Raw genomic sequence first — 23218 nt, 5'->3', positions numbered from 1 at the left:
TCATATAATTGCGAAACCTCCAAGTCAAATAGACAAAATGATCTTTCTGCTTTAAAATCAATTATTAATAAGGAAACATTTTTTTTTAAATCTCAGAATATGATCAAGATTCTTTAATAGAAAGTCATTGAATTTTCATTTCAATATAATGAAGTATTTTTAAGATGCTTGGGTACAATGTAGCAATTTTAATAGAGAGAACATATTTTTATTAATAAAACATTCATTCTAAACATTTATTGCCAAAGGGTAGCTTGTTTGAATCTAACCTTCTCAAACGAGAAGTATATTTATATTCGGTTATAGCTATATTAGGAGAGTAGATTTTTTTCTTCGGTTTAAGTAAACCTCAATTTACTCGATTTTCAACATGAATATCGTTTTGGGGGGCTTTTATAGTTAGTTGTTTAGTGTGAGCCAATGCTCCGTGTTGAAGACCATACTTCGGCCTATGATGGTTTACTTTTACGAATAGTGACTTAGATGGAGAGTTTTCTTATTGGCACTCATACCACATCTTCTTATATTATTCTGCTCATTATTAGTCAATGATCTAATTATTCAAGCATTTTACTTCGCAATGACTACAAAGGTGATAAATTTTAATATATACAGCCGCCTCCTCAGTTAATAACTACTATTTCCTTTGAATCTTAAATAAGAAATAAGATAAAACAAATGTTTGCGTTATACAAATGTTTGCGTTTGCGTTATATTGCAATTGTAATTTTAATTGTGATGAATGAATTTGCGAGTGTTCGACGTCATAAACGAAATTTCTACTTGTCGACGTCATAAACATCACCAGTGACAACGTTATCGTCGAAGTATCGTCGATTCAACGTAGCAGGATTTTTTTTTTACTGTCGAAAATCTTATTCTGTATAGCTTTTTAAAGATTGAAGTAGCGGAAAAATCCTTGTGGTAAGTTAATTTTTTGTTATTGCTTTCTTAAATATGAATGAAAAGAAAAAAAATCGGGGAATAGGCCAGCGAATCAGCTACCAAAAGAGAAGTGTATATACCAAATGCCAAGCTCAATAACCGCTTACAATCTTGAAAATTTGTAAGTAATTTGAATAAATTCCAAAGATCCTCCATCAACATCAGTTGATTTTGAGAAAAATAAAAGATAATGCCTAAGAGTTTCCAAATTCGGAATTACTGGAGCAGATTAGAATATTTTTCAGTACTCATTCCTTATAAAAGTTTATCTGGATCAGACGAAAACATATACACAAATTAAAAGATTCAACGAAAATTCTCATTGATTAATAAGTCTCGAAGATAATTCAACTTCAAAATTTCTCAAGCAAAGTGCATGTTTTTGTAGGCGTAACATGGATAGACCAGCGAAAGTGAGAGACAAAGAAAAGCAGGTCGTTTCAAGGTTTTGTGATGTTCTACTCAATGTAGCTTCATCTCAATTTACCCTCAAAGATTGGAAAGAAGTTGAGACATACGTACAGGTTATGGAAGAAAAGGATGCATCTATAAAGATGGAAATGGGTATGTAAACGAGAAAAACGTGTGTGCTTTCTCTTTCTTCAGGGTTTCCAGCCCATATATAGAGCTAATTATAATAACTAGTCCCAACCCTGAACCTCAACCTTATCGTTACTCTTTTCCTTTTCCTTACTCTAGCCTAACCCTAACACTAGCTTTATCTCTAAATTAACCCTTAATCTAAATAAGAAAATGGCATAATTTAACCCTAACCATAAATGAACACTTATCCGAAATCACAGGGACACATTTAAAAAATGAAGACATGTGTATATTTAGGAGAGGGGAGACTAATTTGTGGTTACTAAACAGACCGAAGATTGGTTTATGTGATGGCACGACCTACTTACATCTTACAAACTCGTTAAAAGACTTTGTAATAAATTTTTGTCCTTGCATGCATCTCTTTGTTTCCCAATTGTAAAGTAAACAAAAATCTGAGACGAACATGATTGCTAAATATTTCTCATAAGAAGAAAACAAATATTCTAAACGTCCAAGACAATATTATTATCTTTGCAAGCAGCATGATGAATCACTTAGAAACAAACAACACTCTATATGAATTACAACATGGATTTAGGGCAAAACGATCATGTGAATCACAAATCATCTCACTGATACATGAATTATTCCAAAACAACGACAAGAACATACAAACAGATCTTATTATCATGGATTTTGCTAAAGCTTTCGACAAGGTACCACACAAAAGATTACTATACAAAATGAAATACTTTGGCATATCAGATCAAATCATTAACTGGGTAGGCTCCTTTCTTTCAAACAGAACACAAACAGTACTTTTAGAAAACATGTCATCTTCAAAAATACCAGTCTCATCAGGAGTCCTACAGGGTACAGTGCTAGGACCGATACTATTCTTAATTTACATAAATGACCTCCCAGATTACATCCAACATAGCAAAATCAGACTCTTTGCAGATGACAGTATAATCTACCGACAAATTAAAACTCAAAACGACTGCCTCAAGCTTCAAGAAGACCTAGAAGCTGCCATACAATGGGAAAAAGATTGGCTTATGTCTTTCCATCCAGACAAGTGTAACATCATGAATATAACAACAAAAAGAAATCCCATCCACTTTTATTATAACATGTATGGACACATCTTAGAATCTGTAAAACATGCAAAATACTTAGGCATCACCATCTCAGCAGACCTAAAATGGAACACCCACATCCAACAAACTGCTGCAAAAGCAAATAAATCCTTAGGTTTCATCAGAAGAAACCTTAAAGTCCAATCGCAAACAATTAAAGAAAGAGCATACCAAACACTCATAAGACCAAAGTTGGAATACTGTTGTACTGTATGGGACCCATTTACAAACGAAAATATAAAATCACTGGAAAAAGTACAAAGACGGGCAGCAAGGTATGTGTGCAATAGACATCACAACACCAGCAGTGTGTCTGAGATGCTAGATACCATGAAATGGCAAACATTACAAGAACGCCGACTACGAACAAGGCTTATAATGTTCCACAAAATTGTAAATGAAAAGATAGCCATTCCATCGCAAAATGTATTACAACAGAGTCAGTCTACTACAAGATCCACCAATAAAGAATCCTACAGACAAATTCATTGCAATAAAGACAGCTATAAATTTTCTTTCTTCTGTCAAACCATCAAAGACTGGAACAAACTAACCCCTGAAATTACCAAAAACAGTACTACAGAAAACTTCAAGGATGCACTCACACACGACGTGCTCCTTGATACTTACCCTCATCTGAAATAAACAGATACTCTTGTTTTTATCTTATACCAAAAAACTAAAAATAAAAAATGTAATATTTAAAAACTAAATAAAAAATTGTATAAATTAAAAACAAAGAAAAATTGTAAAAATTGAAAATACGAAAATATATGACCAAAAACAACTTTGAATAAGAAATATTTTGTTAATTTATATTTTGACAAAAATTATCAACATAAATTTATTAAAAAACATTTACCAGGCATGCGCCGGAAAGTAAACATCAGTACGTTGATGATTTTCTGTAACAAAAGAAGAAGAAGAAGAGATTACTCTGACGTCCAACGGCTGTTTTGCCAGACAAGCTGGGGCCGTGGTCTTGACGTCCAACGGCTGTTTTGCCAGACAAGCTGGGGCCGTGTCGTGGTCCCACGGTCCCAGTTTGTCTGGCAAAACAGCCGTTGGACGTCAGAGTAATCTCACGGCCCCAGCTTGTCTGGCAAAACAGCCGTTGGACGTCAGAGTAATCTCACGGCCCCAGCTTGTCTGGCAAAACAGCCGTTGGACGTCAGAGTAATCTCGGACTAGACAATATGAACAATATTACCTGGTTCCTTTTTCACTAGCACTACGGACAAGAGGTGTTTATATGGCAAGCCGTTTTACTATTTATTCTAACTTCAAGTTGACAAGATATCTCATATAATATATAAGATATCTTATATAATCCAGTTTTTATAAGATTATTAGATATCTTGAAGTTAGAATAAATAGTAAAACGGCTTGCCATACGTTTACGTTTCATTTGAAGTACAAAATTGTTGACTTATGTCTATTGCGACTGTGCATGCATTTACTTTTGATTTTCACTTTTCACCTTTTCACGTAGCAATTTGTTACTTAGTAATAATTATGATAATTGCCGTGAAATAGGTCAAATTTGTCTTATGTGTTTTTCGTAAATTGATATGTTATAGATTTAGGCCGTTATTTTTCTCGTTTGAATTGTTTCACATTCATATCCTGGCCGTTTATAGTCAGCTATGTATACGGTATGGGTTTTCTCGTTGTTGAAGGCCGTACGGTTGTCTATATCTACTTACCTCCACATCATTTGAACTCTAATAAAATTGAGAATGGAAATGGGGAATGTGTCAAAGAGACAACAACCCGACCAAATTAAAAACAACAGCAGAGGGTCACCAACAGGTCTTCAATGTAGCGAGAAATTCCCGCACCCGGAGGCGTCCTTCAGCTGGCCCCTAAACAAATATATACTAGTCCAGTGATAATGAACGCCATACTAATTTCCAAATTGTACACAAGAAACTAAAATTAAAATAATACAAGACTAACAAAGGCCAGAGGCTCCTGGCTTGGGACAGGCGCAAAAATGCGGCGGGGTTAAACATGTTTGTGAGATCTCAACCCTCCCCCTATACCTCTAACCAATGTAGTAAAGTAAACGCATAACAATACGCAAATTAAAATTCAGTTCAAGAGAAATCCGAGTCTGATGTCAGAAGATGTAACCAAAGAAAATAAACAAAATGACAAAAATACATAAATAACAACAGACTACTAGCAGTTAACTGACATGCCAGCTCCAGACTTCAATTAAACTGACTGAAAGATTATGATTTCATCATATGAACATCAGGCACAATCCTTCCCGTTAGGGGTTTAGTATCATACCATCATAACATATATGAGAAGAACATAACCCGTGTCATGCCAACAACTGTTTTTAAAAAAATAATGTGTTTAGTTCCGATGCAAAGACCTTATCAGTGACTCAATATTAACGCCAAAATATGCAATCTTTAATGACTTGACAACAGTATCGTAATTATATCCCTTCTTAATAAGTCTATTCAAAGGTTTTGTAAGTTTCTGAGGTGAATACTGACACCTTTGTGCTTTATAAAGAATATTACCATAAAAAATTGGATGTGAAATACCTGAACGTATTAGAAGTCTGCATGTTGAGCTATATTTACGAATGATGTCTTTATACCGATGATAAAATTTAGTAAATGTTTTGACTAGTTTGTGATATCGAAAACCCTGGTGTAATAATTTTTCAGAATTACATAAATTTCTCTCGTTAAAATCTAAAACATTGTTACATACACGAGCGAATCGTACAAGTTGAGATATATAAACACCGTAAGATGGTGACAAGGGAACGTCACCATCTAAAAACGGATAATTAACGATAGGAAATGAAAAATCATCCCTTTTATCATAAATTTTAGTATTCAGTTTTCCATTAGTGATATAGATATCAAGGTCGAGAAAAGGGCAGTGGTCATTGTTAGTATTAGCTTTATTTAAAGTAAGTTCAACAGGATAAATTTCATTAATATACATACTGAAGTCGTCATTATTGAGAGCCAAAATATCATCCAAATATCTAAAAGTATTATTAAATTTGTTTATCAGATGTTGTTTCGATGGGTCTTTGCTTATTTTTGTCATAAATTGTAACTCATAACAATACAAAAACAGGTCCGCAATAAGTGGTGCACAGTTAGTCCCCATTGGAATTCCGATAATCTGACGATATACGGAATCCCCAAAGCGAACAAAAATGTTATCTAGTAAAAATTCAAGGGCATTTATAGTATCAAAGTATCTAATGTATACATGGTATACAGAGCTGTCTTGTTGGCATTGGGATGTTTTCTTCCATACAACAAAATCATAAAATTCACATGTGTACGCCATTTTGTTCAAGGTAATATTTATTTTTTCTGATACTCTTTTACATCCCCCCTTTTTAGAAATATTTTATACATATTGTGTCATAGATCAAATTTATTCTATCCGTGTATATATACTTGTTTTTGTTAATACATTTTTTTTATTGAGTTAAGCCATTTCCACTGATATTATAGTATGTCTTTCTATATATATGGTTATTTATCTCTAGTGTTTTACTTTTGATATTTACTTTTCTAGATAAATTAAAATATATGGATAAACTGAAAAAGGAAGACACGGAAGACAAAGCTCTCGTGAGAGACGTAGATGTCGATCAGAAGGAGGGTGAATACCGTGGGGCCCTTTTTAAATATAAAGAGAATGACCTCGAGAAAGATGAATGCGAGGTAGATCCTATCAAAGATGAAGAGGGTGGCCTAGAAAAAGATGAATATCCGGGAGACCCTATCAAAGATGAGGAGAGTGGCTTAGATGATCCTAAAACAGATGATGAGGGTAGCCTAGAGGATCCTATGAAAGATGAGGAGGGTAGCCTGGAAGCTCCTATGAAAGATGAGAAGGGTAGCCTACAAGATCATATCAAAGACGAGGAGGGTAGCCTAGAAGCTCCTAAGAACGATGAGGAGGTTGTCCTAGAAGATCCTATCAAAGACGAGGAGAGTAGCCTAGAAGATCCTATCAAAGATGAGGAGGGTGGCCTAGAAGATACTATGAAAGACGAGGAGGGTAGCCTAGAAGATCCTATTAAAGATGAGAATGGTGGCCTAGAAGATCCTATGAAAGACGAGGAGGGTAGCCTAGAAGATCCTATTAAAGATGAGGAGGGTAGCCTAGAAGATCCTATTAAAGATGAGAATGGGAGCCTAGAAGATCCTATGAAAGATGAGGAGGGTAGCCTAGAAGATCCTATGAAAGACGAGGAGGGTAGCCTAGAAGATTCTATGAAAGACGAGGAGGGTAGCCTAGAAGATCCTATAAAAGACGAGGAGAGTAGCCTAGAAGATCCTATCGAAGACGAGAAGGGTAGCCTAGAAGATTCTGTGAAAGACGAGGAGGGTAGCTTAGAAGATCCTATTAAAGACGAGGAGAGTAGCCTAGAAGATCCTATCGAAGACGAGGAGGGTAGCCTAGAAGATCCTATGAAAGCTGAGGAGGGAAGCCTAGAAGATCCTATTAAAGACGAGGAGGGTAGCCTAGAAGATCCTTTAAAAGGCCAGAAGGGTAGCCTAGAAGATCCTATCAAAGATGATGAGGGTAGCCTAGAAGATGATATCAAAGACAAGGAGGGTGGCCTAGAAGATCCTATGAAAGCTGAGGAGGGTAGCCTAGAAGAACCTATCAAAGACGAAGAGGGTAGCCTAGAAGATCCTTTAAAAGATGAGGAGGGTAGCCTAGAAGATCCTATCAAAGACGAGGAGGGTAGCCTAGAAGATCCTATAAAAGACAAGGAGGGTTGTCTAGAAGATTCTATGAAAGATGACGAGGGTAGCCTAGAAGCTCATAAAAAAGACGAGGGGGATAGTCTAGAAGATCCTATCAAAGATGAAGAGGGTAGCCTAGAGGATCCTATCAAAAATGAGGAGGTTAGCCTAGAAGATCCTATCAAAAATGAGGAGGTTGATCTCGAGGATCCCACAAAAGATGAAGAGGGCGTCTTAGAGAAAGATAAATGCCTTGAAGATATTATTAATGATGAGGATGGTGACATTATGATAAATGAACACCTTGGAGCTTTAATGAAAGATACAGGTACATTGAGTCGAAACATAGCATTGAAAAAAAAACACCATTTGTTTGAAACATGACAATAATATGTAATGTACCTTCAATTTGCTTTGTTTATGATGTCGAAAGGTAATTTTGTCTGGTAATCCACGTGAAACACAGTGTTAAACTATATGTGTCAAAGCGACACGAATGGCCCCGTCCCAAAATGTTGAAAAATCTGCAATTTCAATATAAAAACAAATAAGCCATGTAGACACAAACATGATGGTAGTCTCACATATCAAAAATCAGCTCAAAATCTGGAGGCATATAAAAAAAAACCGTATAACTGTGATTTTCAATAATTTATCAAAGTCCAAAGCCCGTAATTTCAGCAAAAATTAGGGGAGCGGAACGAAACGTAAAGTTGACCTGTAACTCATCATGGTAAACTCAAATACCAAAAAATCAGCCCAATATCTAAAGGCGTTTAGAAAAAAAGTCCGTATAACTGTGATTTCCAACAATTTTCTAAGTCCAAAACCCGTAATTTCAGCAAAAAATAGTTGAGCGGAACGAAACTTATTTAAACTTGATCTGTAACTCATCATGGTTAACTCACATTTCAAAAAAGCAGCCCAATATCTGAAGGCGTTTAGTGAAAAAAACTCCGAATGTTGCAGAATGACGGAATGACGGAATGACGGACAAGGGTAAAACTATATGGCACCGACAACTTCGTTGCGAGTCCATAAAAATAGCATCCACATATGTATAAAAAAATCTAACATTCAAATTATAAACTGTACTTCTGCTGATGATGTTTTTCCTTTAAATAGTTTTTATAACACCATTGAAAGCTCTCTGTTTGATTTGTATTGAACTGTTTGTCCCGTCAAACCACGGATAATATCACGAGACTGTAAATGACATTGAGGCCATCGAGCTCTATGTCACGTGACACGAATGACACATTTGATTTGTTCAGCGAATCAAATTATACTTTATTCATTACTATGGTTACTTACAATTACGTGTACCTTTTTTTCTTTAAAAGGATCAGAAATAACAAAAATAAAAGAAAAGAAACCAGCAGATAATCTACCGAAGGATGCTGTTAGTTATAAGGACAAGAAAGGGATGGGGAAAAGAAGAAAGAATATTGATGAGAAAAAAAGAGAAGAAAAGGCCAAAGAAAATAAGAAGATCATCAAAAGACATTTTCAAAAAGTTGAAAAGATATTGAAAAAACACGCCAAAGATGTAAAGAAACAGTGTGAAACAGAGCAAAAGAGGAGAAAACAGGTGGCTAAGATCGAGAGAAAACAGAAAAAGAAATTAGAGAAAGGTATTCACTTGAATAATTGTGTCCTATATATCAAAGTTATTAATTCAGTGTATACGTATGTATACTTGTTTTTGTTAAAACATTATTTTTATTGAGTTAAGCCATTTCCACTGATATTATAGTATGTCTTTCTATATATATATGGTTATATATGGTAGTCTCTTACTTTTGATGTATACTTTTCTAGATAAATTGAAATATATGGATAAACTGAAAAAAGGAGACACGGAAGACAAAGCTTTCGTGACAGACATAGATGTCGATCTGAAGGAGGATGAATACCGTGGGGCTCTTTTCAAATATAAAGAGAATGACCTCGAGAAAGATGAATGCGAGGGAGATCCTATCAAAGATGAAGAGGGTAACTTAGAAAAAGATGAATGTCCGAGAGACCCTATCAAAGATGAGGAGAGTGGCCTAGATGATCCTATCAAAGACAAGGAGGGTACCCTAGAAGATTCTAAAAAAGATGAGGAGGGAAGCCTAGAAGATACTCTCAAAAACGAGGAGGGTAGCCTAGAATATCCTATAAAAGACGTGGAGGGTGGCCTAGAAGATCATATAAAAGACGTGGAGGGAAGCATAGAAGATCCTATAAAAGACGAGGAGAGTAGCCTAGAAGATCCTATAAAAGACGAGGAGAGTAGCCTAGAAGATCCTATAAAAGACGAGGAGGGTATCCTTGAATATCCTATAAAAGACAAGGAGGGTAGCATAGGTGATCATATGAAAGATGAGGAGGGTAGCCTAGAAGCTCCTAAAAAAGACGAGGAGGGTAGTCTAGAAGATCCTATCAAAGATGGGGAGAGTAGCCTAGACGATGCTATTAAAGATGACGAGGGAAGCCTAGAGGATCCTATCAAAGATGAGGAGGGTAGCCTAGGTGATCATATGAAAGATAGCCAAGAAGATTATATCAAAAATGAGGAGGTTGATCTAGAGGATCCCACCAAAGTTGAAGAGGATGGCTTAGAGAAAGATAAATGCCTTGAAGATCCTATTAACGATGAGGATGGTGGCATTGAGATAGATGAACACCTTGGAGCTATAATGAAAGATACAGGTACATTGAGTCAAAACATAGCATTAAAAAAACACCATTTGTTTGAAACATGACCATAATGATCCATAATGTAATGTACCTTAAATTTGCTTTGTTTATGATGTCGAAAAGTAATTCGTAGATGGTAATCCACGTGAATCACAGTTTTAAAAAATAGCATCCACATATATATAAAAAATCTAACATTCAAATTATAATCTGTACTTCTGATGATTGTGTGCATTTACATAGTTTTTATAAAACCATTGAAAGCTCTCTGTTTGATTTGTATTTAACTGTTTGCCCCGTCAAACCAGGGATACTATCACGAGACTGTAAATGACCTTGAGTCCATCGAGCTCTATGTCACGTGACACGAATGACACATTTGATTTGTTAAGCGAATCAAATTATACTTTATTCGTTACTATGGTTACTTACAATTACGTGTACCTTTTTCTTTAAAAGGATCAGAAATAACAAAAATAAAAGAGAAGAAACCAGCAGATAATCCACTGAAGGATGCTGTCAGTTATAAGGATAAGAAAGAGACGGGGAAAAGAAGAAATAATATGGAAGAGAAAAAGAAAGAAGGAAAGGCCAAAGAAAATAAGAAGATCATCAAAAGGCATTTTCAAAAAGTTGAAAAGATATTGAAAAAACACGTAAAGAAACAGTGTGAAACAGAGCAAAAAAGGAGAAAACAAGTGGCTAAGATCGAGAGAAAACAGAAAAAGAAATTAGAGAAAGGTATTCACTTGAATAACATGGGCCTATCTGTTATATGACAATGAGCGTCGACAGATTTTAATCACAGCTAGGGGCACAATTTGAAGACCAATTTTGCAATAATGTACATGTACATCCATATCTAGTAACAGTTAATCAGATTCAAGCACGTCAAAATAGCAGACGTGCTTGTATCATACATTTTGTCATATATTCGTAATCCTTTAGTGTTGTGCATGCAGTGCAAAAAAATAAAATACCCGCTTACCCTTTGTTCCTATTCATAACTTTATACATATAGTTTAAACATCAATCTTCAAACTTCTTTATATTTTTTCATTGTTTTTAAAAGAAAAAAGTATCAATGTTAAATGTTAAATATACGACAAATCTAGAGAGAATAACTAATTCTACCAAAATTTTAATGGCTTATATCTCGGACACAGTCAAAGAAATGGACTATTCATTTGCTTCTGGTTTTTTTTAGTTTCGCTATTTATATATATGTTATCAATTTATTTGGCAATCGCCAATGGCAGTCAGCAGGGTTTAAGAACATCAGTTGTTCGTCCTGTAGTCAATTTATGAGTTCTGTTTAAATACACTTTTTCACTCTTTTGGTCCTTTAGAAAATGTTGTTTGTGCTGTATTTGAACCCTTCTACCATGAAATTTGGTTTACATGTACACGCATAAAAATTGCGGTTTTTATCCAACACAATGATACTAGTAGGTTTGAACGGGCGCCGATATTAGAGCCCATTTTAGCGCCAGATTAATCCGTTCACATGTATTTTCGATAGCCCATTTTAGCGGAAACTTGCCTGGTTGAATAATATTTGTTAGCAGTGTTCTAGCCAGGATTTGAAAAGGGCAGGGTTCTAGTCAGAAAAAGGGCAATTTTACGCGAAAATGTCATTCTACAAAGGCCAATTACTTAAGCTTCATAATTAATTTTATACTCGTTCTATTTGAGCAGTCAATATGCGTTGTGCAGAAAATCAGTGCAATTCAAAAGGAACTAAAAATGGATCTGAGTAGGTCTATGCACATAACAATCAGCAATGTTATAGTTGTCACCCAGCTATTTACTATTTTTTATATACTATTATCTTATTGCAAACAACATCATAAATAAAAATACGAAGTATAGATGAATGTGCATCAAAATCTAGACAAGATAAGGAGAAAGAACAGTTCCTTATGCAATTCAACAGTATTGTGCAGGGGTAAATCCAGACTGCCCATTACGTACGTTCTCTAGGATATAAATTCCAGGCTAGAACGAACTTTTAACATTTGATTTAACCTTTTAGACATTAAGGGCTGTATTTTACGGAAGCGTATTAGCGCCACACATTTTTATTTTTTTATTTTTCTTCCTATGTTTGCGTTATAACGCAAAGGTTTAACGCAAACATACTATTTTAGGAAGAAAAATAAAATAAAAATGTGTTGCGCTAATACGCTTCCGTAGTATTTTGATGGACATCGTATATTTTATATTGTGCTGTCTTGAGTCTACTAAAGTTTTTATTTATTATATATTATAATGGGTTAAAAATATTTTTCTAAAATGGGCATTGACAATTTTAATTTTCGCTAAAATGGGTTGAAAATCAGGGGCTAAAATGGGTTCTACTTTAGCGCTAAAACGTTCGATTTTTTTCGCTCAAATGTCCTATCAATGCGCAAAAATGTCCTCCGCCGCTACACCGATTTGAACGTAGTTTTCAATTTAGACTTGTATATTGTATATATACTACCAATTTATAAAAAGTTTTAAAGAGCTTGTTATTTAGTAGCGAACATCTATTATTACAAAATTTACTATTTAGAAAAAGCATAAAATTTAACCACGACAATATTATGATAAAGTAAGTTTTAGAAGTCAGTAGTATAAATACACTGTCTTTATCTAAACATGCATTAATTGTTTTACAGAAATGAAAGAAAAAGAAAGAAATAACGTTAAAGATGAAACAATGAAAAACATGAAATCCACAGATAATGAAAAAGAAAGACAAAAAAATATAAAGAAGGACAAAACAAAGAAAGAATTAAAGAAATCCGAAGAGAAAAAAGAACACAAGGATACAGAAATAAATAAGATACAAGATGATTTAAAAGATGTAAACAAAGCAGATAAGAAGAAAACAATTGGATCAAACATTCGAGCATTCTTAAGATCTCTATTTCGTGTAAAACAGGAGAAAAACAAAGATGTGAAATGCTAAACCGTCAGTTGATTTTGTTAAAATAAATATTGTTTATTGTTTTTTTTTTCTCTCCTTAATCAGAATAATTTAAGATATATACTAGATAGATACTTTATTCTCTAAAAAACTAAATACAAGTTTACAGAGAAACATACAATATAAATACAGATACAATAGATGAGAAAAACAAATTTAATACAGTTCGTACGATATGGCTTACATGAAAAAGAAGATGTGGTATGATTGCCAACGAGACAAATCTCATCATGAGACCAAATGACACAGAAATTAACAACTGTATGTCACAGTACGGTCTTCAACAATAAGCAAAGCCCATACCGGATAGTCGGCTATAAAAGGTCCGAAATGACAATGTAAAACAATTCAAACGAGAAAACTGACGGCCTATAATTTATGTACACAAAATGAACGAAAAACTTGTAACACACAGACAAACGACAACCATTGAATTACTGGCTCCGGACTTGGGACAGGCACATGCATAAGGAATAAGGCGGGATTAAACATGTTAGCGCGATCCCATCCTCCTAACCTGGGACAGTGGTGTAACAGTACAACATAAGAACGAGCTATAAAAATTAGTTGAAATAGGCTTAACTCATCAGATGGACAAAAATACAAATACTACAAATACAAGTGGACGTGGATGTGGCCAGGTACTAACATCTCAACAACAAAAAGACACGAAGTACAGATCTGAGAGACTGAGTACTTCCAGTTACTTACAGCTACATGTAGTTCAAAGCCACTAACAACTAATACAAAATCAAGCATCTAAGACTAAATTATCAATCAGTACACATCTAACATCCAATGGATTTAGTGTAAAGACGCCATAAACAGTTAGAAAAAAACATGACCTTGTGCAATTCTGTACAGCTATCGACAGATTGTAGATCCATGAATGTGTATATATATATAACAATAATATTTAGTTTGCTTTTGATTTACTGATAACAAAATCAAATATTAGTAACATGTATGAAACTGAAGGTTAAACTCAAAAGAAAGGAAAAAAACCAGTAAGATGCTTATGGTGTCATACCACCAATTAAAAGTCCCTATCTGTTCAACCAAATTTGACAATTTTCACGGCTTTCTAAATATTTTACCTTAAGTTTAACTTCATAGAAACCAGGTATATCCTGAATCATACATGTATCAGCTTTCTACATGCCAATTTTCAACAGAGGTTTAAAATCATATAAAAAAGAAAAGGTCTTCCGAATAGAGGTACCACTAAAAATAACCCCTGGTTTTCTGGAAATCTTAAATTAGTATACTGGGGAGTGCATTAATCCTCAATTTTGAATACAAACTCATAAACAAGTAAATTTTAGCTCAAAATAGTCTTAATATATTTCTCTTTCACCAAAAGTTTCATTTCTGCCAATTTGTTGGTTAGTGTAAGTAAACAATGACATCAAATGCACTATTTTTTGTCCGTGTAGGCCTACTTTCACATACGTTCTAAATTTGAGGGAGTAATTGGTGGTATGACACCTAAAGCGGTTACATTTACATGGAGGGACTACTTTTTTTTTTATTAATACACTTAAAAAACAAATAGTAATTAAAACTGTTTTTTTTTTTTTATTAAACATTGAGCAAATTGACATTATATTTTGACTACTAGAATGCGAAAAGTTAGTTTGTAGAAATATTTTTCGTTCGTTCTTCAAATGAGAACAGCAAAACGATTATTGATTTCGTCACCTAAATCACTGGAACTACACAACACACATGCATTTCTTTTCTTTTCGTGCAATGTTGTGAACATCTGGCAACAGATACATTTATGTGCGGTTCGTGTGTGGTTATTTATTCTGATGTGTATTCACAATAGAAGTGGGACATTTAAAGACGTATCTATGGTGGCCGGATGCGGCCATTTCGCCTTTTCGCGTTTTCGCGTTTTCTCCTTTCACTTTCACGCGAATTCGAGAAATCGAGAAATCGAGAAATTGAGTAATCGGGAAATCGAGAAAGCGAGAAAGCGAAATCGAGAAATCGGGAAATCGGGAAATTGAGAAATCGAGAAATCGAGAAATCAAGAAAGCAAAAACGCTAATTATGTCTTTGGAGATGCAATTGTTTTAAATTGATCATAGTAAACTAAAATATAGGTTGAAAATGCATTTAGCTTATTCAAAATATAGCTAAGCAACAGATGTGACCTCAGATGTAGAAGGTCTTCGGCTTGAATACATGTAATGACCAAGACAACATTAACACCAGATAGTTTTAAAACTAGAAAACAAGAAATTAAAGAATGAGAAGCAAAATCTCAATTTAAATAGTTGATTGAGGTGCCCAAGGCTAGACATAGGGAATGCTTTCCGAAAAAAATTTGTAAGGTCATCATGTTTATAAAAACACCCGACTCATTAAGCCATTTGTATGAACTTAATATAGTTTGTATCTTATAAATATGTTAGTTTTTTTTATTATAAATGCACATTTAGTATTTATACAACATGTTTCACCTAAGGAATTGACAAAAATTACGTTTGGACATAGTGGCTAGACATTCGATTTTTTAAAATTCTGCTTCAAGAAAAAAGTTTTTTTTTACATTTGAAACTTTGAAAATGTTTATTTTTTTCAGAACTTTCTATTGAGTGTAGTTTTAATATGATTTTATTACTTTATAGGGATAATAATAAAACTGAAATGTTGATTAACTTTCCTCATAGCACATTAAGACAGGTTTCTCTGCTGAATATTTCGTTGAAGACTTGCTTCAAATTTCAGCCAATACCAAAAAACTAGAGGCTCTCGCTCACCTTGGTCTTTGTGAATATTAAACAAAGGAAGCTTATAGATTCATGAAAAAATTGTGTTTTGGTGATGGTGATGTGTTTGTACATCTAACTTTACTTAACAGTCTTGCTGCTTACAATTATCTCTATCTATAATGAACTTGACCCAGTAGTTTCAGTGGAAAATGTTAATAAAAATTTACAAATTTTATGAAAATTGTTAAAAATTGACTATAAAGGACAATAAATCCTTAGGGGGTCAGGTCAATTGACCATTTCGGTCATGTTGACTTATTTGTAAATCTTACTTTGCTGAACATTATTGCTGTTTACAGTTTATCTCTATCTATGATAATATTCAAGATAATAACCAAAAACAGCAAAATTTCCTTAAAATTACCGATTCAGGGGCAGCAACCCAACAACGATTCATCTGAAAATTTTAGGGCAGATAGATTTTGACCTGATAAACAGTTTTACCTATTGTCAGATTTGCTCTAAATGCTTTGGTTTTTTTAGTTATAAGCCAAACTGCATTTTACCCCTATGTTCTATTTTTATCCGAGGCGGCCATCTTGATTTGATAGCCAGGTCACCGGACACATTTTTAAGCAGTTTAGCTGCTTTATGCGAGCACCCTAGATTTATGTTCTACCCAATAAATGCTGAAATATGTGCCACTTTTATTATCTGGCTGGCTATCATGTTATTTATAACTAATTGGACACGTTTGTCATACTTTTTATTCTGGAATATGAAAAATATTATCATAAAAACGTTAAATGGTCGTCGATTTTCCCAAAAGTTTTGAAGTTGCACATAGGAAGTAGTGCTCGATAGAAATCCTTCTATAGTTTATTATCCCCTATGCTGTTGGCTAAGATGCCAAAGAACAATTGTATGAAATATTTGGTCGCCGAAAATCTATAAAGATGAGTCGTTTACATTTCCCAAATGGCAAAAGTCGTAGGAATATTGTTTGTCATCGATACGTATTACATACGTCAGTACTCTATTAATAAGTTGGCGGCAATTTCAAATTACATAGAAGACGAAATTTACGTACCTTTTAAATTGAGAGGATTCTGATGATCAGGGCTTTCGGTGGCTTCAAGTGCCGGCTACTTCACTGACAAAAATATAAATTCAAAAAGAAATGTTTACAGGCAGCCGAGAGACGTATTGTCGCAAAGTCGCGGTCACGCCATGATAAACAAGGGTGAAAAGTCAGTGTTTACCGTGGGCTAAATATAGTTCCCATGAATTCAGGTATATATATGGACGTTTTTAACGACCTTGACTGGCTATACAGCCCTTGCACGGTCGGTGAATTCAGGTCCCTGATTGGTTGTCAACTCTATTTAAAGTCAGAATGCATCGTTTCTTTTCAAAGATAACAAGAGAGACGTTCCGGTGGTCATTAAACGATAACAATAGAGACGTTCCGATGGGCATTAACTCGTTGGCTTTTTTTTTTTGGCTTTTAAAACGTGAAGACAATCAGATAGGATGACAATCTTATGTTATGGAATAATATCAGTCAAATTAAAGAAAGTGTAGTAGATCATATTGTTCAGAATCTGGAAAACAGTATCTTTTGAAGTTCATTTTTCAAAGGCCCACGTGGTGTTCAGAGAATCAAGGTCAAAAACGAAAGTAGAATATTGTCGACTCGACCTCAAATAAATAACATTTCCAAATGATTTATGTATCAGACTTATTGAACAGTTTACAACAAAAAAAAAGAAAATCAGAGGATATATCAATTTTCTGTCAATGCTTGAGAAATAATTGTATGATTTAAATACGCGTAACAGTCTTTAGAGAGAAGAGGGGGGTCATTTGTTTACAAATGCACGTAATTATGCAAAATAAATCGATAAAGATGTATAACAAACCGGATTATTATATAAATAAAACTCCTTTAAAAGTAAATGAATTTTAAGCATAAGGTAATAAAAATAAAAAACTATAACATAAAAAAAATGAAATTTCTTTGAGATTTTTATTTCTTTCTTAAATTTCATACATAAAAAATGGTCAGTTGAAAGATGAAATTAGGTGCCAGGAGATTGCGAGAATGCAGGATTTCATGCTCTATTTATGCCAGAGCTTCTGGGGGCCTTGAGGGGCTCCCAGACCCCCTGCCGTAAGGCACCAAGCTTAAAGCTTGGTGGGCGTCTGGCTTCGCTGAACGCATGTTACAGCCGCCTATAATTTTAATTGAGCCTTCTACTTCAATTTCATGGGAAAGCCCTGCATTAGTGGGTCCTCACTATGGACAGGTGCATACAGAATGTGGCCGTTTAAACATCTTAACTGGCACAAAACTCTCCCCTAACATAGGACAGTGTATGTGTATAATCTCAAACATTGAATCTTTATAAATATAAATTGGAAATAACTTTTGAAAGTGGTAGGATTGCATAACATAAACATTACTGTACAAGCATTATTTGATACTTTTGAAATAGCTGAAAACAATGCCTGAGATAAATAATTGACTAATTCTTTACACTATTCATCTGAACTTTGCCAAGTTTGCTTTTGGGTTTTTGATTAACTGCCTATAGCACCCTTTGGTGCTTTGATTTAAACTAGATACCCCAAAGATGATTGTGGCCAAGTTTGAATTAATTTGACCCAGTAGTTTCAGAGGAGAAGATTTTTGTAAACGATAACTAAGATTGCGAAAAATGGTTAAAAATTTCCCAGTTAAATAAAAACCGATAATTTCACACGTGAAATAAACGTGGTTATTTCACTCTCTGACGTCATACAACAATAGGCGTTGTCAAGACGTCGATAACGTCGGATCAAAACAAATTGTCAATGCGTAGGAAAAAGATATAGTTCCTTACATTTTCTACATTAATTTCATAAAAAAAGGCATTTGCCAATGTAATAAAAAGAATAACTAATCGCCGTATTTGAATATCAAAAATAAGACAACTTGTGACCGCACTCGTTTAATCCATAGCGGCGTTCGGTCACGCGTTGTCTTATTTTTTATATTCAAATACGGCGATTAGTTATACTATAATTACAGTTTATCTCTATCTATAATAATATTCAAGATAATAACAAAAAACAGAAAAATGTCCTTAACCCTTTCAATGCCACAGCGAAATCGTAAAAAAATGCTTTGGTTTTTGAGCTATAACCCAAAAACTGCATTTTACCCCCTATGTTCTATTTTTAGCCATGGCGGCCATCTTGGTTGGTTTGTCGGGTCACCGGACACATTTTTTAAACTACAGATACCCCAATGATGATTGTGGCCAAGTTTGGTTTAATTTGGCCCAGTAGTTTCAGAGGAGAAGATTTTTGTAAAAGTTAACGACGACGGACGCCGGACGACGACGGACGCAAAGTGATGGGAAAAGCTCACTTGGCCCTTCGGGCCAGGTGAGCTAAAAACGGGAATGATGTTGTAATATAAAACTAGTAGGAAGCTGATATACTAAATTTCGCAGATTTTATGTGCAAAATTACAACGGAACATAGAAAAATGCATTTTATTTAATTTGAAATGTTACGCCGGACATGCAATTTTTAACGTAAAAGTAGATTTGTGTGTTCAATAAAATAAATGTATGGTGCAAAATTTATAGAATTAACTTAAAATAAGAAAAAACATGTCTGGACCTTTCTGTAGATATATATATATATATATATATATATATATATATATATATATATATATATATATATATATATGGATGTTGGGGAATTTTATTTTGTACAGGCAAATGGTTGCTGTTCTTAAATCATATAATAACGTAATTTTAATCCGAACGCTTTACTGTGCGTAACGTCACTATTATCGATTATTCATTGCTTCTTTCTACTTTATAACAACAATGGGAATGATATGAAAGTCAGCCATTTTGAAGTTGCATTAACTCCGTGAAAAAAAAGACATTGGAAAATTGTTTCTTGGTCTATTCTCGCTTGCCGTTTGAGGCTAAATTTATGTCTTTCTGTCCCTTTAGTTTGTATTTTATTATAAAAAGAATATATAACACAAATTTGCCGTCTTAAAACAAAATATATGTTGAACATTGCATCTGTAATTTAATCTATTTTAAACAGAAGGAAAAAACTAAGATTTTATAATCTACAGTTCTAAGTGAATAAAATTATGAACTAAGTCTAAGAAGTTAGATGCATGATTTTTGTTAGTAGCTTTGAACTAGCTGTCAGTAACTGCAAGTACTCTCAGATCTGTATTTAGTGACTTTTTCCTGTTTGGATATACAAGTATCCGGGAAGGTCTATTATGTTTTTGTTAGATGACATGTATTTCTATTTGTATTCATCTGATGAGTTAAATAAGCCCTTTTCAACTGAATTTTATAGTTTGTTGTTATGTAGTACTGTTACAACAGGTGCATTGGAAATGTTACTCAAATTATGACAAGTTGTACTTTTTATAGCGGATGACCGTGAGGGGATTCCGGTGTATTGCTATCATGCCTTGATTTCCATTACGTAATCTTCGTTATGGATTTTTTACCGATCTATAAACATGATGAATACGTAGAAATCTTCAGGTGCAAACTAACATTTCTAGACTAATCGCTTGTTATAAATTCATTTTTTCAATGAATACTCATTAAATACTTTTTAAAGAAGATTTAAAATGTTCTGTTATATGTACATATAAGTGAAAAATCATTAAATATCTATGCACACGCATGCGGAAGAATATCTCAAGAACGTTTGCAATCTCAAGAAACGATAACTCTGCATTGATGATTAATCATTTTTTGCGGGAAAATATGAATGCCTACTCAAATCCATTCAATTAGAAAAATCGAATTATTACAGAAGACTGACGTGTCCACCATGCACTTGCACTGCACTATTATTAATATATATGCATTTGGTTGAGATTAGATGGTTTACTAGGCGTGTTATTGTATCCGATTAATAGACCAAAACACAAAAAAGTTGACTTTGCCGGAGCACTAACCATGAAAAAGAGGAGAGGGTCAGATGACACCAGCCAGATGGACATGTAGACATTATAATAGTTCCAAACAACCATATGTATATAGAAGAACTATTGCATATGGTATCTGAGATGTCGACTTAACCACGAAAACTTAACCCTTTTCAATGATCCATGAACTGAGGTCAAGGTCGAGTGAAACTGTTTTACTCATTTTGTGCGCACAGTATATTATGCTGTGCGAACAATATATTTAAATTGTGCGAACAATATATTTGAATTGTGCGCACAATATATTTGAATTGTGCGTGCAATATATTTAAACTGCGCACAATATATTATGTTGTGTGCACAATAAATTATTTTGAGCGTTTAATATATTATTTTGTACGCATAATATGTTTTTTTTTTCTTTGCATGTCCCTAGCGGGGCTCCGTAAAATTTACTCCTTTAAGTCTCCAAAACCATGGAAGTATTATATTGTCAATATAATACTTCCATGCCAAAACTTAATTTTCGTATCTTAACAACCCGTTCTTTAATTATATGCAAGAAGAGTAACTGTTAACTTAGGTCATGATTAATTGATTGCGTGTTGTTTAGTCAACGTCCAGTGGCAAATATCATGTTTCAAATTTGTGTTGTGACAAAAGAGAAATCACCATTGGAATATATTATCACATTAATTTCTGATTTGATCATATTTAAAAACGGATTTTAAACGATTCATTCATGCGATTTAAATTTCCCAGCTCATTTATCTCATGAAATGCACTGCTTGGCAAAGTCATTTGTAATTTGTTATCTCATATCATCAGTTAATTTTACTTAATGCATTTGAACCCGGTTTCAATATTTTTTTACTTATGAAGGGGGTTCCCATAAATGGCTTTCCCCAGTAAGCAGTAAATAGACGATGAGGTGTCAGTTTATATAACTGTAGACAACATTTTTTTTCAAATCACTCAATTTATCTTCAATGTAAATTAAGTCTTATTGGAATTATCTGGCACCCTTTCGAAAATCTCCAGATAAAAGGTTTCATAGTTATAAAGTTGATATTGTTTTTTAGGAGTAAAAATTGAAAAATGCTTTTCCCTTTGAAATGGATTCAAACTTTAAACTGTGTTTTGAGGGATCAGTTTCTGATTACAATATATATTCCAGAGGTCAAGGTTTTTATCTTGTTTGTCATGTGGTTTTTTTCTTCGTTCGTTTTAGTTTTTTGTTTGTTTTTCTTAAGGGAGGGAGTGTTAAGTTTTGTTTATGTTTATGTTTATAATTATTTTGTTATTTTTATTTATTTTTTTTGAGGGATGAGGGGGGTAGTTTTGGCAATTTCACGTTAAAACGATTTTGCGGCTTCTTTCTAAAAATGTCGAAAATAAACATGTAGCAATGTTTAAAGTCTGCTGCGCACTATCACAACCTTATTGGGCGGGGTGGTTGGTGTTTTCTGGATTTTTTTTTTTTTTTTTTTAAATCTCACAAATCATCTTTTTTTCTATAACATACAGGAACAAAATTTTGTTTAAATGAATGTTTTTTTGTAATTTTTTTATGATTTATGAAAGAAACAAACTGATTTGTTAATTTCAACTTCTGTAACTAAATTTGTTTGAGAAATGAGAAATAAAACAATTTATTTTAATGTATTTGTGAACGTTGTCTCATTGGCAATCATACCACATCTTCTTTTTTATAAGCCACAAAAACATGAATGATCAGTGCCTTAAGAGGTATTTTCTATTAACTAAGACTCGTTTAATATTACTTCAACCATTAGAAAGAAAAATACATAAACGAAGATATGGGGTAGAGGTAAATAAGACATCAATCCAACGAACAAAAAAAAAAGTCATCAACCCGTTACACAAATTGGAATATAAAAATATCTACTCATCGTTATGCTATGTTAACATCCGTTGATGTCTAAACGACTTTGACAGGGACTCTTGCATTTACAACATCATTGGACTGTCGTCTTGGATGTCGGGTGGTCAGCCAACTCCGTAGAGTGGTGGATTACACCGTGGTTTTCTAATTGTCTCGTGTATTTACTTTTCTAGAATACCAGGGCCTCGGAACCGTAAGGATTAAGAATCAAACTTGAAAACCCGAAACCATTTGCGAAACAAGATCGATAAATCGTTTGTCTTAATTTCTCTCGGTGAACATTGAGCCTTTTTGATCGATATCTCCTGTTGAAACGAGGCTGCAAAGGAAAAGATCAAGCTATCGTGAAAAGTATACGAAGAGAACATTTCTATAGCTCAAATGTATGGTCTCATGGTTACAAGCTTCATTAGGTACGCTTGTACAATGTATAGAAGCCAAATACATAAAGAGGTACTAACCGTTTAGAAATCATGTTGCATTATGGAACGTCAATGTTTTGAAAGTGTTGATCAGCAAACGGCAAGTCTGCGAAGCGTAATTCGCTAGGACCGTAATTGAATTTATAAATCAATTG

General features: G+C 33.9%; 1 protein-coding gene across 1 annotated transcript; it reads left to right on the top strand.

Moving 5' to 3' along the window:
- The first annotated feature begins 795 nt into the window (after positions 1-795).
- Positions 796-13063, top strand: LOC143054219 (uncharacterized). The gene is made up of 7 exons (XM_076227147.1): positions 796-924; positions 1334-1509; positions 6198-7709; positions 8725-9015; positions 9203-10078; positions 10526-10807; positions 12730-13063. The coding sequence occupies exons 2-7, from the start codon at positions 1341-1343 to the stop codon at positions 13020-13022; spliced, it is 3423 nt and encodes a 1140-aa protein (XP_076083262.1). The 5' UTR covers positions 796-924; positions 1334-1340; the 3' UTR covers positions 13023-13063.
- The last annotated feature ends 10155 nt before the right edge of the window (positions 13064-23218 follow it).

Source organism: Mytilus galloprovincialis, chromosome 12 (genome assembly GCF_965363235.1).
Source record: "Mytilus galloprovincialis chromosome 12, xbMytGall1.hap1.1, whole genome shotgun sequence".
Lineage (NCBI taxonomy): Eukaryota > Metazoa > Mollusca > Bivalvia > Mytilida > Mytilidae > Mytilus > Mytilus galloprovincialis.
Note: the sequence above shows the minus strand (reverse complement) of the source record. Positions and strands in the feature narration are given on the sequence as shown.